The 17,304-nt window shown below is 33.5% G+C and overlaps 1 protein-coding gene across 7 annotated transcripts; it reads left to right on the top strand.

The window, feature by feature from the left end:
- The first annotated feature begins 1,913 nt into the window (after positions 1-1,913).
- LOC11427385 (chaperone protein dnaJ 1, mitochondrial) lies at positions 1,914-15,520 on the top strand. Of its 7 annotated transcripts, none has more exons than XR_003012546.2 (21): positions 1,915-2,104; positions 2,184-2,289; positions 2,383-2,469; positions 2,731-2,822; positions 4,984-5,067; positions 5,199-5,237; positions 5,358-5,474; positions 5,555-5,596; positions 5,686-5,773; positions 6,545-6,609; positions 6,720-6,782; positions 6,863-6,935; positions 7,312-7,403; positions 8,582-8,653; positions 10,492-10,548; positions 11,536-11,584; positions 11,685-11,754; positions 12,816-12,905; positions 13,686-13,885; positions 14,664-14,997; positions 15,243-15,520. XR_003012546.2 is itself a non-coding variant. In XM_024785176.2 (19 exons), exons 1-19 carry the CDS (start codon positions 2,078-2,080, stop codon positions 13,675-13,677), a joined length of 1,344 nt encoding a protein of 447 aa, XP_024640944.1. In that variant the 5' UTR covers positions 1,914-2,077; the 3' UTR covers positions 13,678-13,828. The 7 variants fall into 7 exon arrangements, 1 of the variants encoding a protein (XP_024640944.1); XR_003012545.2 differs by having other exon boundaries at positions 2,728-2,822; positions 14,893-14,997; XR_003012542.2 differs by having other exon boundaries at positions 2,728-2,822.
- Positions 15,521-17,304: the final 1,784 nt, after the last annotated feature.

The following is a 17,304-nucleotide window of genomic DNA, read 5'->3' as shown; positions in this document are numbered from 1 at the left end:
TTACTAGTGTCTGGTCTTTTTTTGTTCCTCCTTCAATTTAAACACCTCACAAAACTTACCTTCCAGCATAGCATTTATTTCATCGACCATCTTTCCTGAACTGCAAAATTTCAGAAGCAGTTTTAACAGGCAGAACCAAAAAAAAAAAAAAAAAAACTCAGTTTATTTTTTTTAATGTTGGTGCTAACATTACTACTGCACCTCCCCCCATTTAGTCACAACAGCACAACAGTCCACCTCACCTCACCCGCAAAATTAAAACATCCATTTTTCTTCTTCTTTCTAAACATTACTGAACACGGAACATAATAAAATCCAGAAAAAAGCTTAACATAGTCTACACTCATTCAATTACAAAACACAACATCAATTCTTCTTCTCCTCTCGTCGATAACTAGATAATTTCGAACACGGTAGTTTTGGAATTTGGTTAAAATGTTGTTGAATCAGGCATAACCATATAGATTTGACACATATTTCGTTCCCAAACATTGATTTGTTATGTAACAACATATCTGAAGAAGAGCCATGTTGTTATTATTGTTTGGTTTCGTTTTATACTTTTGAATTGGTATGGACCCAGTGCTGTTGGACGATGCCATGCTGTTGGAAATGGAGGAGTTGGCTTATGAAGAATTGGACATGGTGGTGTTAGTGTTGGGGTGCTACTGTTGGTTTAGGTGACAACTAGGGTACTCATGGAAGAATGGTGGATAATTTACCCCAACCAATGAACATTCACCTTTTTAGGTGGTATCCATAAACTATCTTGACCCCACCAATAAATTGCTCATTATGATTGGTTGGTGGGTAAACTATCCACCATTTTTCAAAGGTAATCTAAAAATAACCGTTGGTTTAATAAAGAAGATGGATCGGGTCTTACATCTATACCTATTTACAAAAGATATTTTTTTGTTTTGTTTAAGATTTACAAAGGATTTTTATTTAATGAGATTGATTAATAAAAACATTTTTTAAGTTGCTTAATTGTTATTAGTACAATTACCATTATTTAGTACAAAATAAATAAAACAAATTATTAGTTGTTATTAAATGATTTTTGTGGGATCCATAAATTGGTTACACAATACTCAATAAAAAGTATCAACAATTACCAGGTAATTAATCTTGGCCTTTCAAATAAAAAACTATTATATCAATGGCTAAAAGTGTAACTTTCCCATCATGAGAAAAAACTATCCATTCCCATAAACCTCACCTAATCCCTAACATCTAAACAACAAATTCTAAAGAGCAATAAGTTATTTAAGACAATTCCAAATTTACCCTTTTTATATAATGAAACAAGAACAAAAAGTCATTTAAAATAAATGTACATTTTTTGAACAATTAAAATAAATGTACATTATGATACTCAAACCGAAAACCTCGAATTAATTTTTCTCAACTGGCAAAATGCCGAAATTGTTAGGCCGGATGCCATGACCGGGGTTCGAACCTCGGTACCTCCACTTATGTGTGTGAGTTTATAATGGCTTTGCCATTTCGTCTATCTACCAAAAAAAAAATAAAAAAAATAAATGTACATTATGATACTCAAACCGAAAACCTCGAATTAATTTTTTTTATCACTGTACTAAACTTTTGGAGTTAATTAAATACCTTTTTTTTTTATATATATATATATATATATTGGTAGATATACGAAATAACAAAGTCATTATAAACTCACACACATAAGTGGAGGTATCGGGGTTTAAACCCCGATCATGATATTCGGCTTAACAATTTTGGCATTTTGCCACTTTCCGGATATACTAAATTAAATACTTTTGTATACTAAATTAAAATAATAAAATATTTTCTTCTTAATTTTCTCCAACATCAGATTAAGGAGAATTAAAATAAAAATCTGCGAAGTACATTGAAGTATTGAACAACACGAGAACTAAACGAGCTTGACCAGATGTCGTTTAGATTAAAATATCATAGTGGCCAAAACCCCAACTCAGCGTTCTAAAACCTCGAGAACCAAAGATCTCATTTTCGCAGCGCCACCGGAAACTACAAGCTATATAAACTTGGTAGCTATATTCGCAATCACTTTCCTCGAATGAGAAGGTTCACGTTGTTATCGCCGGTAAGTGATTAAACCAATTAATCGCAAAAATCACTTTCTCAAGCATCATTTCTCACTTCATCCATTTTTTCCAATGCAGTATCGGCGCCATTTTCTTTCTTCCATTGCATCACAACCTCTCGTTCATGAAATTGATTCGTTCCGGAAATTATTCTCATCTCATCAATCGTTGTTGCTTTCACGAAGTATGTTACATTTCTTAGATTTTGTTATCTCTTTCATTTTTCTCATTTTCTTTGTTGCTGATTAATTAAATTCAATTTTTGTGTGTATATTAGGTTTGTTCGGTTGCAGTTTTGATACGAAAAAAGAGGATTATCTAATTCCAGGAATTCCATTCAGATATCGTTATGTTTATGCTACAGGTTTTGAGTTAAACATGAATCAATTTAAAGTTTTCAATGGTTAGCTACCTGGATAATCACATGCACAATTGTGGTTAATCATGTAGTTGGATTAACCACAATTTTGATCGTGAACTGAATTAACTACATTTTTAACGCGATTAACCAGGTGTTGCAGGTTTAGGACAAAAATGTGTGTCTGAATGTTATTAGTTATTACTGTTTATTTGTTTGTTTTATTTGATTGTTTTTTTTTTTTGTTATGTTTTGTTGTTCCAGCAGCATATTCTTCTTCAGCTGAACGAAACTATTATCAGATACTTGGTGTTGGTGAAAATGCTAGTCAGGATGAGATAAAGAAGGCATTTCACTCGGTGAGTGATTGCTGGAAATCTCTTTATCTGTAGGATTAATTGAGTAGAGTAATCATGGAGTTGATTGGAAATATATTGCAACGTTTGGGGAGTGGAGATGATTTATAGTTTTCATCCTGATCAATTTTATTAGGAGAGTTGAAATTTCATTCCCATTGGCTTTTGGTAGGAGTGATAGCAACCGACGTTAGATGATATATTCTAGTCACAATTGTCTAAGTACAATAGTGTTTCTCAACAAAGTGTAGCCGTTATGCTAAGGAAATCATAGTTTTTTTGTTTGATTGAACACTTCTCATATGCACTATTTTTCTATGACCACTTAAAAAATTCACGTACCTTTAGTTTTAACTTTTGGAATAAATATTTGATAAATATGCACGACTCATGTTAAATAATGTTGTGTGTGCCTACGTTCCTCGTTTCGTGTGAGAAAATAATGGATTTCAATGTCTTTTATGGTTTATTGTAGTGATTATTTTGAATTCAACCCTAGGAAAACTGCAACCCGTGTAAACTTAATTTTTCCATATTATTATTATTATTAAGGGGAAAACCATTGTTATCAATTCTAGAAAGTAAACCGGAGGAGCCGACCCTAAAAACACAATAACTGGATAGCAGAATGGTCGTAAATCTTAAATCTTTTATACAATTTATATAATGTACACTATATAAATTTAAATTCTAAAAAATCAGAACATTTACTCAAATACAGACACATGTTTTGATCGATTAGTGTCTTAAATAGAACTGAAAATTGCCATTGAGTAAGCGCAAAAGGAATGATAATGGCAATCTGTTTCCAAGATGGCAGCAGGCTGTGTCCGAGAATCTCTAGGCAAACTGCCTCCAAGATGGCAGTAGGCTGTGTCTGAGAATCTGTAGAGATGCAGAGAGACAGAAAACTGACATCTCCAGAGATGAATAGAGACGAGAGAGAATACTGGAGAGGCACAATCGCCGGTAACACTGGAGTCACAGAGAAACAGACCCTAAAATCTATCTTCCGATGTGTTTTAAGGCTAAAATCCCTAAAGTGCCCCCAGAAAAGGCCAAAAGTTTTAATTATTTTTTAATTTTTTTGGCATTTCAGCAGGCAGTCAAGGAAGCGGCGTAATAATCAGCTATTTCTGCTAGAAAGCTGCTGCATGGCCCACTATACTGAAACACAATTTAGTGAAGGGTGCTGTAGCGGTCACCCTCCGCTGACCACTCCACATAGTGCGCTATTGATAAAATGATGGAAAACCTTTATGTGGATTGTAATCAAAACATAGTCATTCTTGTTTTCGGTTCTTTGTAGCATAAAATTTATCTTACTGCTTATGCCTTCACCAAGCTAACCCTAGTTCTTGGTGACTTACCCTTTTATGCACAATTAGCATTTATCTAGTTTCTTGGTGGTCAACACATTACTTTAAATTTGAGAGTTTGAAGTAAGTGTCATGTCCACGGTGATACAACTAGGAATACTTTAAGAATGTTATGAAGTGTAAACAATAGTTAGAGGAGATAGTTTAATCAGTAAAATCACAGATTTGTGGGAGGGATAAAGTTAGGTGCTTGACTTCTATTGGGAGTTTCTTGTGTTTTATCTAGTGAAGCTTATTATCCTTTTGGCGTTTTCCCATCATATGTCGAGGGATTGGGAAGCTTAGCTTAACTGTTGTTTCGCCTTTTCCCTTTATTTTAGCCGAACGCTTGGCCTCCAAATTTATAGTAATTATATTCTGATTCTTTTCATGTTGATGAATTCTTCTTTTATCCAAAAATGAATTTAATCAGAATAACGAAATCCTAATGTGCAGAGAGTTACTAATTTCCCACAATAATTTTAAAGGAGTACTGTATGGCTTGTGGAAGTCTTTTTATTCTGCAGTTTTATTTTAATAAAAAAAACTGTTCTCGAAGCTTAAATCATACTAAAAACAGTTGCCCAAGACTAAAGCATTTTGTTTTGCAATCACTGTATTTTCTGTCATCACACTCCTTTGACATTACAACAACAACCATGCCTTATCCCACTAAGTGGGGTCGGCTACATGGATCAAATTACGCCATAATGTTCATGACACTCCTTTGACATTAAAATATGAAAATCAAAGGCCTTCCTTTAGTGTATACTGACTGTATTATCACACTTTCCTGTTATGTGCAGCTTGCTAAAAAGTACCATCCAGATGCAAATAAGAGTAATCCATCAGCAAAGAGGAAATTTCAAGATGTAAGAGAAGCTTATGAGGTCTGTTTTCCTCACACTTTCATTCATCTACATCCCTCCCTTGGTTATTGTCTAAACTAACTAACAAGATGATATTCTAAATTGCATTTTTGTTATGTGTTTTCACTTATTTTTTTCTTATATAATTTCAGACATTAAGAGACTCTAAAAAGAGGGCCGAGTATGACAAGGTAGATCATGACCATTCAAAATTTCTGTAATTCGTAGCCTTCCTTCATTCCTATTTTGAATCTAAAATAAACTAACATTTTTCCATCGTTTTCTTTCATGAAATACTTTCTCAATTTAAGATGCGTGCTCACGGTTCAGAGAATATGGGATATGGTAACAATTACGATGATGCAGAAAGATTTAGAAAGGCCTATCGTTCTCATTTTTCTGATTCATTTCATCAAGTATTCTCTGAGGTAAATTTTTTTTCTCATATTTTGTTCATTTCATTTAAGTGTTCTGCTAAGAAATCTCATAATATTTTTTTCCTTGACAGATATTTGAAGAAGCAACAACTCAGTTCTCATCAAATATAGAGGTCAAATTAACCCTTGTTTCTCTTTAGTTTGTTTGAATTCGGTTCCTACTTTTTCAAGCTTAACCATTTGTTTATTACTTTGGCAATAGGTGGAGCTATCACTTACCTTCTCGGAAGCCGCGAGAGGATGCACCAAAAATGTGTCATTTGATGCAGCAGTTCCCTGTGATAATTGTGGTGAGTAAAGCTAATATGTTCTGGGAATTGTGAAAAGCCCGGGTAGAACACACACACACACACTCCCTCCGGTCTTAATTATAAGCAACTTTTCACCTTTTAGGTTCATTGAATAAATGATGTATGTGGTCTCAATAATAGACCACATACATCATTTATTCAATGAGTCTAAAAAGTGAAAAGTTGCTTATAATCGAGAAGTACCTGTTTTATTATTGTGTTAGGAAATGGTAAAACAGTGTCTGCATATTTTGATTATGAAAGAAGACAATGCAACATTTTGTGTATATTTCATTGTAACAAGAGCTTTAGTCAAGAACCATTTTTTGCTTAGCTGTGGGGTGGAGGTTAAATAAAACATATGTTTTATAGTTACCTATCTGTGTATCAAAATAGAAAAAAGGCAGGCTGATTAGCAACCAGCAGTAATCTTATAAAATTATTTGTGAATGGTAGAACCTAGGCCTGAGCTGTGGCTGGCTGCATTACGTTAGGGAAGCTTTTCTTCCTTCCCTCTCACCCTTGACTAATTGTAGAGTTTGATCCACGATGCACAAATATTACTAATGAACCAAATTCTTTGGACGAGGTTTACTAATATCTAAGCTGTGGAACATTTTTGGGGTAATATTTAAAAGTGTGTGCCACCGGTTTAATTAAGTGTTGTCTGTTGTGACATCTGTTTGTAGTGAAGTGAGCCAGAACATTTGTTGTTTCCCTTGACTTAATGATTATCCTTTTTGATGGTTATAATTTGCTGTATCAAACCAGATGGACGGGGACATCCACAAAATGCTACCCGAACAGTTTGTCCATCATGCAGGGGTGCCGGTCGAGTAAGTGCATTGGAATGTTTGATTCATGCATGTGCTGGTTTCTCTTTGTCGTACTGGAGTTCTGATTACTAATACTTTCTTCTGTCCTTGTTATCATGACTTGCTTCCAGGTTACAATCCCACCATTTACATCAACATGCATTACTTGTAAAGGATCTGGCCGCATTATTAAGGTCCTCCATAAATTTCACAATAAGTACTCTTGAGGTTGGTTGCTCTGTATAAATATGTATTGCGTATCTATTTTGTGCAGGAGTTTTGTTTGTCTTGTGGAGGATCTGGGGTTATTGAAGGGATTAAAGAGGTTAAAGTTACCATACCAGCAGGTAAATTACTTGTAACTGTACCTTGGCAGCTCATTAATATATCTGATGAGTGGAATAAGTTCTGATTATTGTTATGGTAGCTACTTATTCATATTGGAAATTCTTTACCTCCAGAGTATCAGCTCAAAGCTACTCTTTATCCTTCCTACTCAATTTTATGTTGAAATGGGATAACCTTTAGTCCCTGTTACTAAGGTGTTAATTGTTATAAATTATAGTTATAATAGTATTTTAGAAATGGAAAGTTTTATCAATGCTTAAGAACTATCCTGCCTAGATTTGGTTGACCATATGCAATACAGTTCTTTTTATGCTTTATTAGAAAAAAGCCGGAATCTTTCTGTTAAATCTTATCATAGTTTCAATGAACTGGTAGGTGTGGATTCAGGAGATACAATCCATGTGCCAGAAGGTGGGAATGCTGCTGGAAGTGGTGGTCGACATGGGAGTTTATACATTAAAATAAAGGCAAAGTTTTTCATATTTTTATGTCAAAATATTTGCTGTAGAACACCTACTTATGCATACCTGTAATATGAATCATTACTACTTTTAACCAAACTTTGTATTATTAAAGGGAAATTTACACATTAGACTCATTCACTGCACATGATTATTTTGGCAAGCTTGGGTCAATTCATTAAATGTCCTATAAAATGTTAATCATTAAAAGTTAAGATTACACGCTAGCTTCCATGCATACTTTCTCGTGTTATTCAAAGTGTAATAGAAATGTAGAGCCAGACTCATAATATCTAATGGTTGTGTAATGTATTAAATACACACTTAGTTTGGTCGGAAAAAGAATATTATTCTTTCTCATTAACCCTTTCCTATTTGCTTCATTGAGTAATTTCTACGTTTTAAGCTTCTCGCACGTTTAAGCATTCATAATTTAGCATCTAGAGGGGATGTTTGTATCAAGGACGTGAATTCATTCATGCGAATAAATTTCCCAGGTAGATAATGATAGGATTATTCCCAAGTATTCCCCAGAAAAAGTGTTTGACAAGTACATTTTACATTCTGAGGAAATATTTGCAAGTGTGTGTGGTATTGTGGCAGTCAGATAAAATTCATTCTCACCTTCATGGGAATCTTTTTTCCCAACCCTTTCCTCAATTAAAATTATGAAGATATAAATAATCTTACTGAGGTGTCCAAGTTTTGTTTTTCCCTTTAGTCTGTTCAAGAAAAAATTGTCCGACCCTTTCCCTGGATCCATAGGTAATTTTCTATAACTTAACTAGGGACATGTAAATGCAACAGCATAGAAGTGTTTCATTTTCCTTATTCCTTGATCATGCAATTATTGCTGTTCAATATACAGTTTAGCATGTAAAGGTGTCAGTTTTTACTTCTCAAACTAATGCTATTTCCTTCTCCATATTTGTCTGACAGAGAACTGTCTTATTTATTGTTGTTATATAAGATCCATATTGTTAACGTGCATGGAGACATCACTTTTGATACATAGTAGTAGCACATCTCGATTAATATATCTGTTCCTATGTAAAAGATTATATACTGCTGTTTAGAACAGGAATAGGTTTTCTGCTCTACTTGTATAATATGTTTGTTGACATGTTCATTATGTGCTATACTTACTCTTACTGGAGTATTATTTTTCTCTCTCGTTGAAATAGGTGGATGAGGATCCAGTCTTTTCGAGGGATGGTGCAGATATCTACGTGGAATCTAATATTAGCTTTACACAGGTTAGAGCAAAGTATATTTTAGTGGTTTCTCATACTCACGTGGCTCTTCACCCCAACAGCTCTTCCAGTATTTTCCATCTATCATCTTATTAAAGATGGGATAGATCTAAGCATCCTTGATGTTCTTCCCACAATGGTGGAACTCCGAGAAAACCACTTTTCGCTGCTCTGTGTAGCCAGCAGTTTAACTGTTAGGTAGGCTGAGAGACACAAGCAAATTAAAATGATGCATATAATACAAGCCATATGAAGCCAGTAGTTACATCATATTTTTTCCGAAATCATACTTGCACACATGCTTTTTATTTACAATCACATGAGGAATCAAGTAATAGTTACCTAGGATCAAATCAAATCCTTAATTTGTGCAACACTTTTGGTAATTCCTTGCTGCTATTATTGACCTCATAAGCACATGTTAAATATGCTTTCTTACAAGGTCTTTGATAGATAAAAGTAGGAGTGTATGACATGATTGAAAGTCTATGCTGGTTGATGTTGAGAAAGAGAAAAAAGTGGGGGCATACTAGGATATCAATGTGTCTATTTTACACACTAGAGAATATTATAGAGTAATAAATACGAGGATCTACAGTTAGTCTATTCAATGTATTATATATAGTACATAATCGTTGTGTGAAACTTTTCTAATTTAAATAATTTAATATTTTTGTTGAAAAAGAAATAATAATTTAATATTAACTCGTGTGGTCAAAAGTATTCCAACTATGCTCACACTCCGATCCAGTGCTTTATGTAATACATGACCCATTGCAGGCCTTTTTCTTTACAAACAAGCCTAAGCACACCTACAACCTACAAGAGGCCCTTTAGCCTTGAGAATGTAAACAGCATCAGTCTAAAATGAGGGAAACTAGTTAAATGTCAGTTGCCCTCTCTGATGTATATGGAGATTAAAAAGATACCCATTTTCCAAAAAAAAAAAAGAAGTGTTGATCCATGGATAGTAGGTCTATTATTTAAACATAGATTTGGTTTTCCTATGATCTACATACCATGTTGAGATGGAGAAATTGGAAAACGAGATTGCACATGAGTGAATCAATGTGTCTGAATTACAAATCTCAAATAATTTTCTTTCAGAAAATTCAAGAATTCAAGTCTCATTTCACATTTCCCCCAGTTGATTCCTATATCCCTTTTGTTCATAAGTTATTCGGCTTAGCATATTCTTAATATTGCAATTTAATATGTATCATGTATATGCAATCTTGATGGCTGTGTTATGTATATTTGGACCGTTGTGTTCACTGTTTGGGGATAAAGCATATGGTTATATTTGTACTCCCGCTCGTCCATCAGGCCAAATCAGGCTTTGATACAATCTTAGGTTTTTATATTGGACTTAACTCATCCTTACAAAATTGACTTATAAGGGGAGCGATGTCTCCCACTTATAAACACTGTTTTAGGCTATATCACGTCCATTGTGGGATTCTCAAAAGTTTCCTACGGAGACTCTAAACTCTTAAGCACCGACTGTATTCCTCTCTTCTTACTCGAGGTCACAATATTCATTTTTTCCTGAGGAAACTTATGTAATGGAAGTGTGCTCTTAAGAAGTGGATGTTGGGGTTAATATGAAAAAGTGTTTAAATAAGTTTTCCGACTCTGTTCCATTTGTACGATGGAACAAAATTTCACGGATAACATGCAAGGGAGGCAACTTTAGTTATTCTTATGTTAGATTCCATATCTTTTGATATTGCTTGTTGCTAGGCAACCTCTAATTATTTAGTTAGTTAGTCGGTTAATTAGGAAACTTATACTGAAGTCTGTATTGTGTTATTAATAGCACAAATTTGTAATTTTGACAGGCTATTCTTGGTGGCAAAGTTGAGGTGCCTACTTTATCAGGGAAGATGCAAGTAAAGGTAAGACAAGATTTACGTTGTCAGTTTTTGTTTCTTCCTTTTTTACAAGTGTGCAGAAAAGTTTGTGGGTGTGGAAGTTACCCATTTCAAGGTTTGGTCTATAAAATTGAAATTTGAATCACACGCTTGAATCAAAGTTTTCTGATGTGTATGACTTATACTCTACCTAAATTATCTTAGTTGTAGTGTTTGACTAAACTAAATGCAGAGATCATATCATCGTGTCTTATTCTATATATAGAAGGTCTGAGCTATTTAGAAGGAATATCAAAACTTCCTCTCAAGATGGCACAAATGTCATATGCTTCCAACTTGTTTTGTTGGAATGTTAACAAATTTCATAATCTGAAAGAGCTTTAGGGAAAATAATTGCTAATTGATCCTTCAAATTCACATAAGTTGTAGTAATTTTTCTAGGGAGAATATTCTCATGAATGAAATTGCAGCCAATTTCTACGTTTGATCTGTCACAAATGACTAAAATGGAGTTAATGGGCAACCTCACATGACTCTCGCAGATGGATATCTTCATCTTGCTAAAATTTAATTCTCGATACTGTTGTTTCAACCAGATACAAACATATGTAGTGAAAGCCGTAGCTTGATAATGTTCATATTGGAGTTGTAGCAAATATATTAAAAAATGATTGAGTTGGAATTATTAATATTAGTTTTGGAGTTGTATTGTAGCAAATATATTCACGTATATAGTTAGCCATGTACCTAGGTAGTATCATATATGCACGTAAATGTGAATTGTATTTACTACTAAGAGTGTCGCGTATAAATCGGGGGGTGCAAATGTAAATTCTATTATAGAGGATCAGCTGAGTGCAAATTGCTCAAGCATTACACAAATTTCTCTCATATATTCTTTTACGATATTTAAGTCTTCTGAGTTGTTTCCTATCATTGCCATATAATTGTTTCTGGCATGATTTCTTTTTTCGACATGTTTTATCTAACTGTGCAATCATGATTCCTCAGATACCTAAGGGTGTTCAACCAGGACAGCTGCAAGTATTTAGAGGCAAAGGTTAAATGGAGAACCTTTAATCATGACATTTTTGCACAAGTTTATCGTCTTTTTGTATCATCATGCCGGATAAGTATATTTACTATAGTTGTTGATGCAGGACTGCCAAAGCATGGGTATTTTGTACATCATGGCAATCAGTATGTGCGTTTCCGTGTAAAGTTTCCCACGTAGGTTCTTCTTTTGTTAACATTATTAGAAATCTAAAATATATCTTGTTACACCATAATTTTATTTATTTTTTGTAAATTTGGTAGCGTATTTTTTTATCATCAATTAGAACTTGTTTCTATATTTTCTTGTATATCATGATTTGTTTAGATGTTCAATTAGTTAGGAGTCTGATATTTGCATAAATAATGTTTAGTATTTTATCTTTCGTTAACAACATCCAACCTATCATTCACATCAATATCAATTTTGTAATTTAGAGTATTTCACTTCCTTAATGACTAATCCTTTAACCTCAACAAGCATTTTTTTTTTTTTTGATTTACTTCTTATAACCCAATATTGTTAGAAGAATTTGTTATTTATTTATCATGTAAAGAAGCAGAGGAATGCATTTCCTTATAATTTTGGTCTGATCTCAACCCTTAAAAAACCAGCTTGTAAGGTGAGGACTATTCATCATTTATAAACACATGGTCGGGCCATATCTCATCCAATGTGGGACTTCTCAATACTTATAATGTTATTCTGATCTCAACTCCGTATGAATATGCTTGTTGAAATTCTGGCATCAGGAAAAGAAAATAGGAAATTAAGTAATTGGTCAAAGCAGTGCTGCACACTTTTGGTGTCCGTCTACAATTTCATAATGCTAACGTTTATGGTTGTTTAGTTAATGCTGACTATCATGGTTGCGTATTGCTGCATATATTTTTACATTTCTCACATAAAAATTTGAAATGTGCTATTGAGACTGAAAATATGTTCATTATATTGTATTATGTGGGCAGAATGTACAGTTATATATAGGCCGGAGCCTCTTAGTTAATCCCCAATCAACAGGGAAGATTAATCAATACAATCAATATAATAAATATGAAAGATAAAACTAAACAGTCACAACTTTTCAATATCTCAACATGTGCATTTTGTGCCATAATAAATCACTATCTGTATCAAGTTCGAACCATTTTTTCGTCTTTATGCACAAGTATGAGCCTTTTTACTGCTACTTTATCATTTGCATCAATTTACTTTTGGTCCTCTCATCTTGTTTTAGTGCAATCAATGAACGACAACGTGCTATACTTGAAGAATTTGCAAAGGAGGAAATAAAGGAGGGAAATAGTTCAATATCTGAAGGAAATTGGTAAGCCCTTTATCTTAGTTGCTGGTAGATAGTGCTAGTTTTAGTTGGTCTATGTCGAACTATGATTTGATGGTTGCATAACTTTTGAATGTGTAGTACTGACATACTATTGTAGAATACAGTGAGTTAAAATGGTTTGAAATACTTTAAATAACTTGCTTGAAGAAAAAAAAAATTGTAAAGCTTTGTTTATTCTTATACCCTATAGCCATTTGCGGTAATAGAGTTGGGGGTACATGTTCATTATGTATGCATATTTCTGGTAATAGAATGGGGGATGCATCACACATGTTCATTATGTATACAAATTCCAATGATTGTTTTTTTTTTATAACAATTCCAATGACAACGTATAAATACTTGTCTATAGATATGAATCAAAAGATGCAGATACCAAAGATATCCTTAGTTTTGTTTAGCTTTTAGCTTATGAGAGCTTCTCAATTAAAATATGTTTCATTCTTCACTTGTGAACAAGTCTTTATAGACTTATAGGTATCTTTGAAGAAGTTAAATGGAAAAGCTGTTGAAAAAATAGAGATGCATAAGCTAATAAAAAAAAACTTAGTTATTGCATGATTTTAAAAAGTACTTTTCTGCAAGTGCTTGTGAAGAAATACTGGTTACTTTTTATTAAGTCCTCATTGGCATGCTTGCTTAATCTACTTAGCTCTTTTGTGTTACTTTATTTCTTCATGTTCTTGGGTGAAATCTTGTTGTAATTAGATCCAACATGGATAACAGGCTTTACCAGCAGCTGTCTACTGGTTGAACTTACAGGTGGCAGCAAATTATTGAATACATGACGGCTCCAAAGTCTATGCTGGAACTGTCCATGGTAATATTGTTCCTTGTTTTAATGAGCAAAATGTTGAGCTGATACCTTGCTCGAAGTGCAAACGGGATTGAAGTGGACTTGTCAAACACAAATTCTTGTGATTGCTGTACTCTTCATCCTCTCAGACTATGTACAGTACAAGGTACCCAACTTAATTAAGACTTGTTCACTATACCAAACCTATCTTGTAGTTTTCAGCTTTTCTTTTTCTTTCGTTTTCCTCTGGTACATATAATGAGCAAAAAGATCACAACTACCAAAGGGGATTTTGCACCCATTGCCCCAGCTGAAAAGCTGTAAAATGCTACTCCTCTCACCTCATATCCCCCTTTTAAAATGTATGCCCTGCCCTTAGTGCTAACTAGCTTGCAAACTCACTCCAGTCCCTTTTTCTTGTCCTTTCTTACTTCTCCTCTTATTCCCACACCATTCTTCAGGCCTTTCCCCCTGCGCATCCCTGCTTTGGGACTTTCTCCCCATGGATCTTATCACTGTTAACTTCTTGAATTTGAGCCTTGTCCTTAAGGCCTAAAATTCCAGGAACTGACTTCAGTTGACTTGTTGAGATCCCCTCTGTTGACTACCGTTGCCATTGGATATTCAACTGTGATATTTTTGCTCATGTTGTGTAATGGTTCTAGACTATAGCAGGCAACTCTATCAAAAAGTACTCTATCAGAGTGATTTTTTACTTTCATCCCCTAAGGTAGGTCCCTCATGATATCATAAATAGGTGAATTTAACTTTGAAGCAACCAAACCTACTCATTATTCTATGTTAAGCCTGTAAATTCGTGTTGCAAGTGTAGGGTTAATGCTCCTTTTATCGGTTGATTTTTTTGGCTTGTTCCTGCACTTGTGATTCATTATGTACCCAAAAAGTAGAAGGAAGAAATTCACTGTATTGATGCTGAACTTCAGGCTTCTTTCAAAGTGAGATGTCAAGTTACAAGAGAAAAGAGAAAACTAAATACCCAGGCAATACACTTGTCAGTCTATTCCAAAGAGTCCTAACCAATTCCAGTATATCTCCGCCATGATGTTTCGAATCTTAATTCATCTAGCATGCAATTTCATTCCACTGTCAAATTGTGTCAATGGACTGACTTCTTCCACTGATGAATGAATTCTATCATTTAACCTGGGACAGCTCCATGAAGAAGCATACATCAACTAAATGCTTATGATTATGCTAGAAAGTTTGTGACCGATCATGATTGCCTACACACACCTTATATGTCAGAAATTAGCTTTCGTACGTTTTCTTTCTTTTTCATTATATTCAAAATTATCTGCTGATATTGTTGTTAAGAAAAAGACCATTGGACAACTAGTTTCCATGAAATGTGAATTGCAAGATGTTCAATTCCACTTGCCATGGGTTAACGATTAGCTAGCTAGAAGGATCGAATTATTATATTGGGTCCATCAATATATAGATTTAAGGTCCTATTACCCTAAGTATCTTTGATTATAACTCACTTTGTCCTTCTATGGCAGTTGTAGAGAGATTGGAGCAAGTGGCAATCTGAGATCCATCAAGTATAGGAATAAGTGAATGGACTAAGGAAATCAAGGCTGTATCGTTGAAAGATGCTATTTCTTGGAGTCCTGTCCAATTTTTACTGTTGAACTATCAGAGTAAGATTGCAAGTTAAACGACAGTGAAAATTTATTTGATGAAGAATTCTTCCACAGTTTAATTGATTATTGATTTCCAATCAAAGATGGAAACTATTCATTTTCAATATATTTTTTCTTGTTCATTGATTTTGTTTTATTGGTTGATATATGGTTTCTTTATTGTTGTATTTTATACAATCATACATCATAAATTATGTTGTGAAATTCATCGAATAAAACTATCAGCTGCTACAAACAGATTTTTATTATTTGAAAAATAAATGCCAGTTTTATGTGTCAGATAATTTAGGAAAATTTATAACCACTGAAAGTAAAATCCTTGGGTCGGGGTGGTTGCTGAGGTTTTGGTTTTCATAGTTAACTTTAAAAACAAAACGTGTTCGGATAAATTTGGGTTCAGACATTTTTAGTTACCTTCAAAATCAACCACAAAAATAAGTCTTCTTTTCTTATTTTTTTTAGTTCTTATTCTTTTTAAATGCATAAATGGGATATTCACCAAAAAAAAATGCATAAATGGGATTTGATTTTTACCTTGAAGATGATTTTTAGAAGGACCGTCATACAGTGATCTAGTGATGTTTTAAATAAGGATATATTAAACTGAAGGATGTGACATCTTGAAAAATTGGTTTTAAGTTTTGGTTTTTGAAAATTTTAATAATTTAAAACTAAAACTGATTTTAGATTTTGAAAATTTCAAAACATAAAGTAGAAAACACTCCGATCGGAATTTAGTGAAAAACATGCATATGTAAATTTGTAGAGTTCTCTGTTGTTAGTATCTGTCTTGGATCATGAAACTTTGAAATCAATCTGAAATCGGCTAGAAAAGTTCAGACAAATAAGCAAAACAACTTGTAATGCTTATGTACATTAGATTTAGAGGTTATTGTATAAAATAGGTTGTTTGATTATCATAACTGTTACGTACGAAGTTTTAAGTTTAATATATTAGTGGTGTCAATACATCATCATTGAACGATAACACAAACAACTCACACTAGTTTTGTGTGTGTGTCTATATCATGTTGCATAACTTGCATTCATCACAAACTCAAACATTCACATACCACTACCAAACAAAGATAACATTCTTTAACAAACAATTACATTGTTTTTATTGAACGGAAGTTTCGCTATTGAGAGAAAAGAACAGAAGAAAGATACAATGAGAAAGCACGCCTTTTTGCCTCAAGAGGGATAGTGTTGGATTCCAGTGGGTACTCTCTTGAGTTGAGGCATTTTCCAAAACTCGAGTTCTTCTATAGAAGCCAGTGCTCCTTTGTCAATCTTGAAGACGTAGTAGTTCTTTTAGATTTGGAAACCATCCATCTTGAAAATGTAAGCTCTCCCCAAGATAAGCATTTGATTTGAGAGATAGGGACAACAAGCTTTGCATATTTTTTTAGTGATTTCATTGGATCATTGGTTAACTCCGAGTTTTCCAACTTCAACTTAGCAAGATTTTTAAGTTCTGAAATCCACTTTAGCAGCTTCTCCAACTTCACTTTTAGTAGAAGATTTCGAAGCATTTGTTAGGTTATAAATTTCAAATCAATGAAATTAAGTGTATGTTTGATTTCACTTCTAGAGGAGCTAAATTTAAATTGATTCTGGATGCTAAGAATTGTTTCTGACATGTTTGGTTGTTTTCAAGTAGAATTAATTTTGCCTTAAGAATTGATTCTACTTGAAGTTAGGATTTGTAATTCATTTCATAATTGATTTTTACATACAAATTTACGGTTTAACTCACATTTACATGAAAGTATTCAATCACAAATCACTTTACTTTTAACTTACTTTTAGTCGGAATCAATTTTACAGAATCAATTCATTCAAATCAATTTTTGCCACCACATAGCCAAACATGCACAAATAGGAAATTATTTTTATGTTTTTTTGACGAAAAAAT

The sequence above is a fragment of the Medicago truncatula genome, chromosome 5 (genome assembly GCF_003473485.1).
Source record: "Medicago truncatula cultivar Jemalong A17 chromosome 5, MtrunA17r5.0-ANR, whole genome shotgun sequence".
Classification (NCBI taxonomy): Eukaryota; Viridiplantae; Streptophyta; class Magnoliopsida; order Fabales; family Fabaceae; genus Medicago; species Medicago truncatula.
This window is presented reverse-complemented; position numbering and strand designations above follow the sequence as displayed.

Bases quoted from the DNA above. Each gene is read 5' to 3' on its own strand.
- LOC11427385 (XM_024785176.2), top strand. From the start codon at position 2,078: ATGAGAAGGTTCACGTTGTTATCGCCG. The intron at 5,068-5,198 runs GTCTGTTTTCCT...ATATAATTTCAG, and splicing joins ATGTAAGAGAAGCTTATGAG to ACATTAAGAGACTCTAAAAA. The intron at 6,936-7,311 runs GTAAATTACTTG...ATGAACTGGTAG, and splicing joins TAAAGTTACCATACCAGCAG to GTGTGGATTCAGGAGATACA.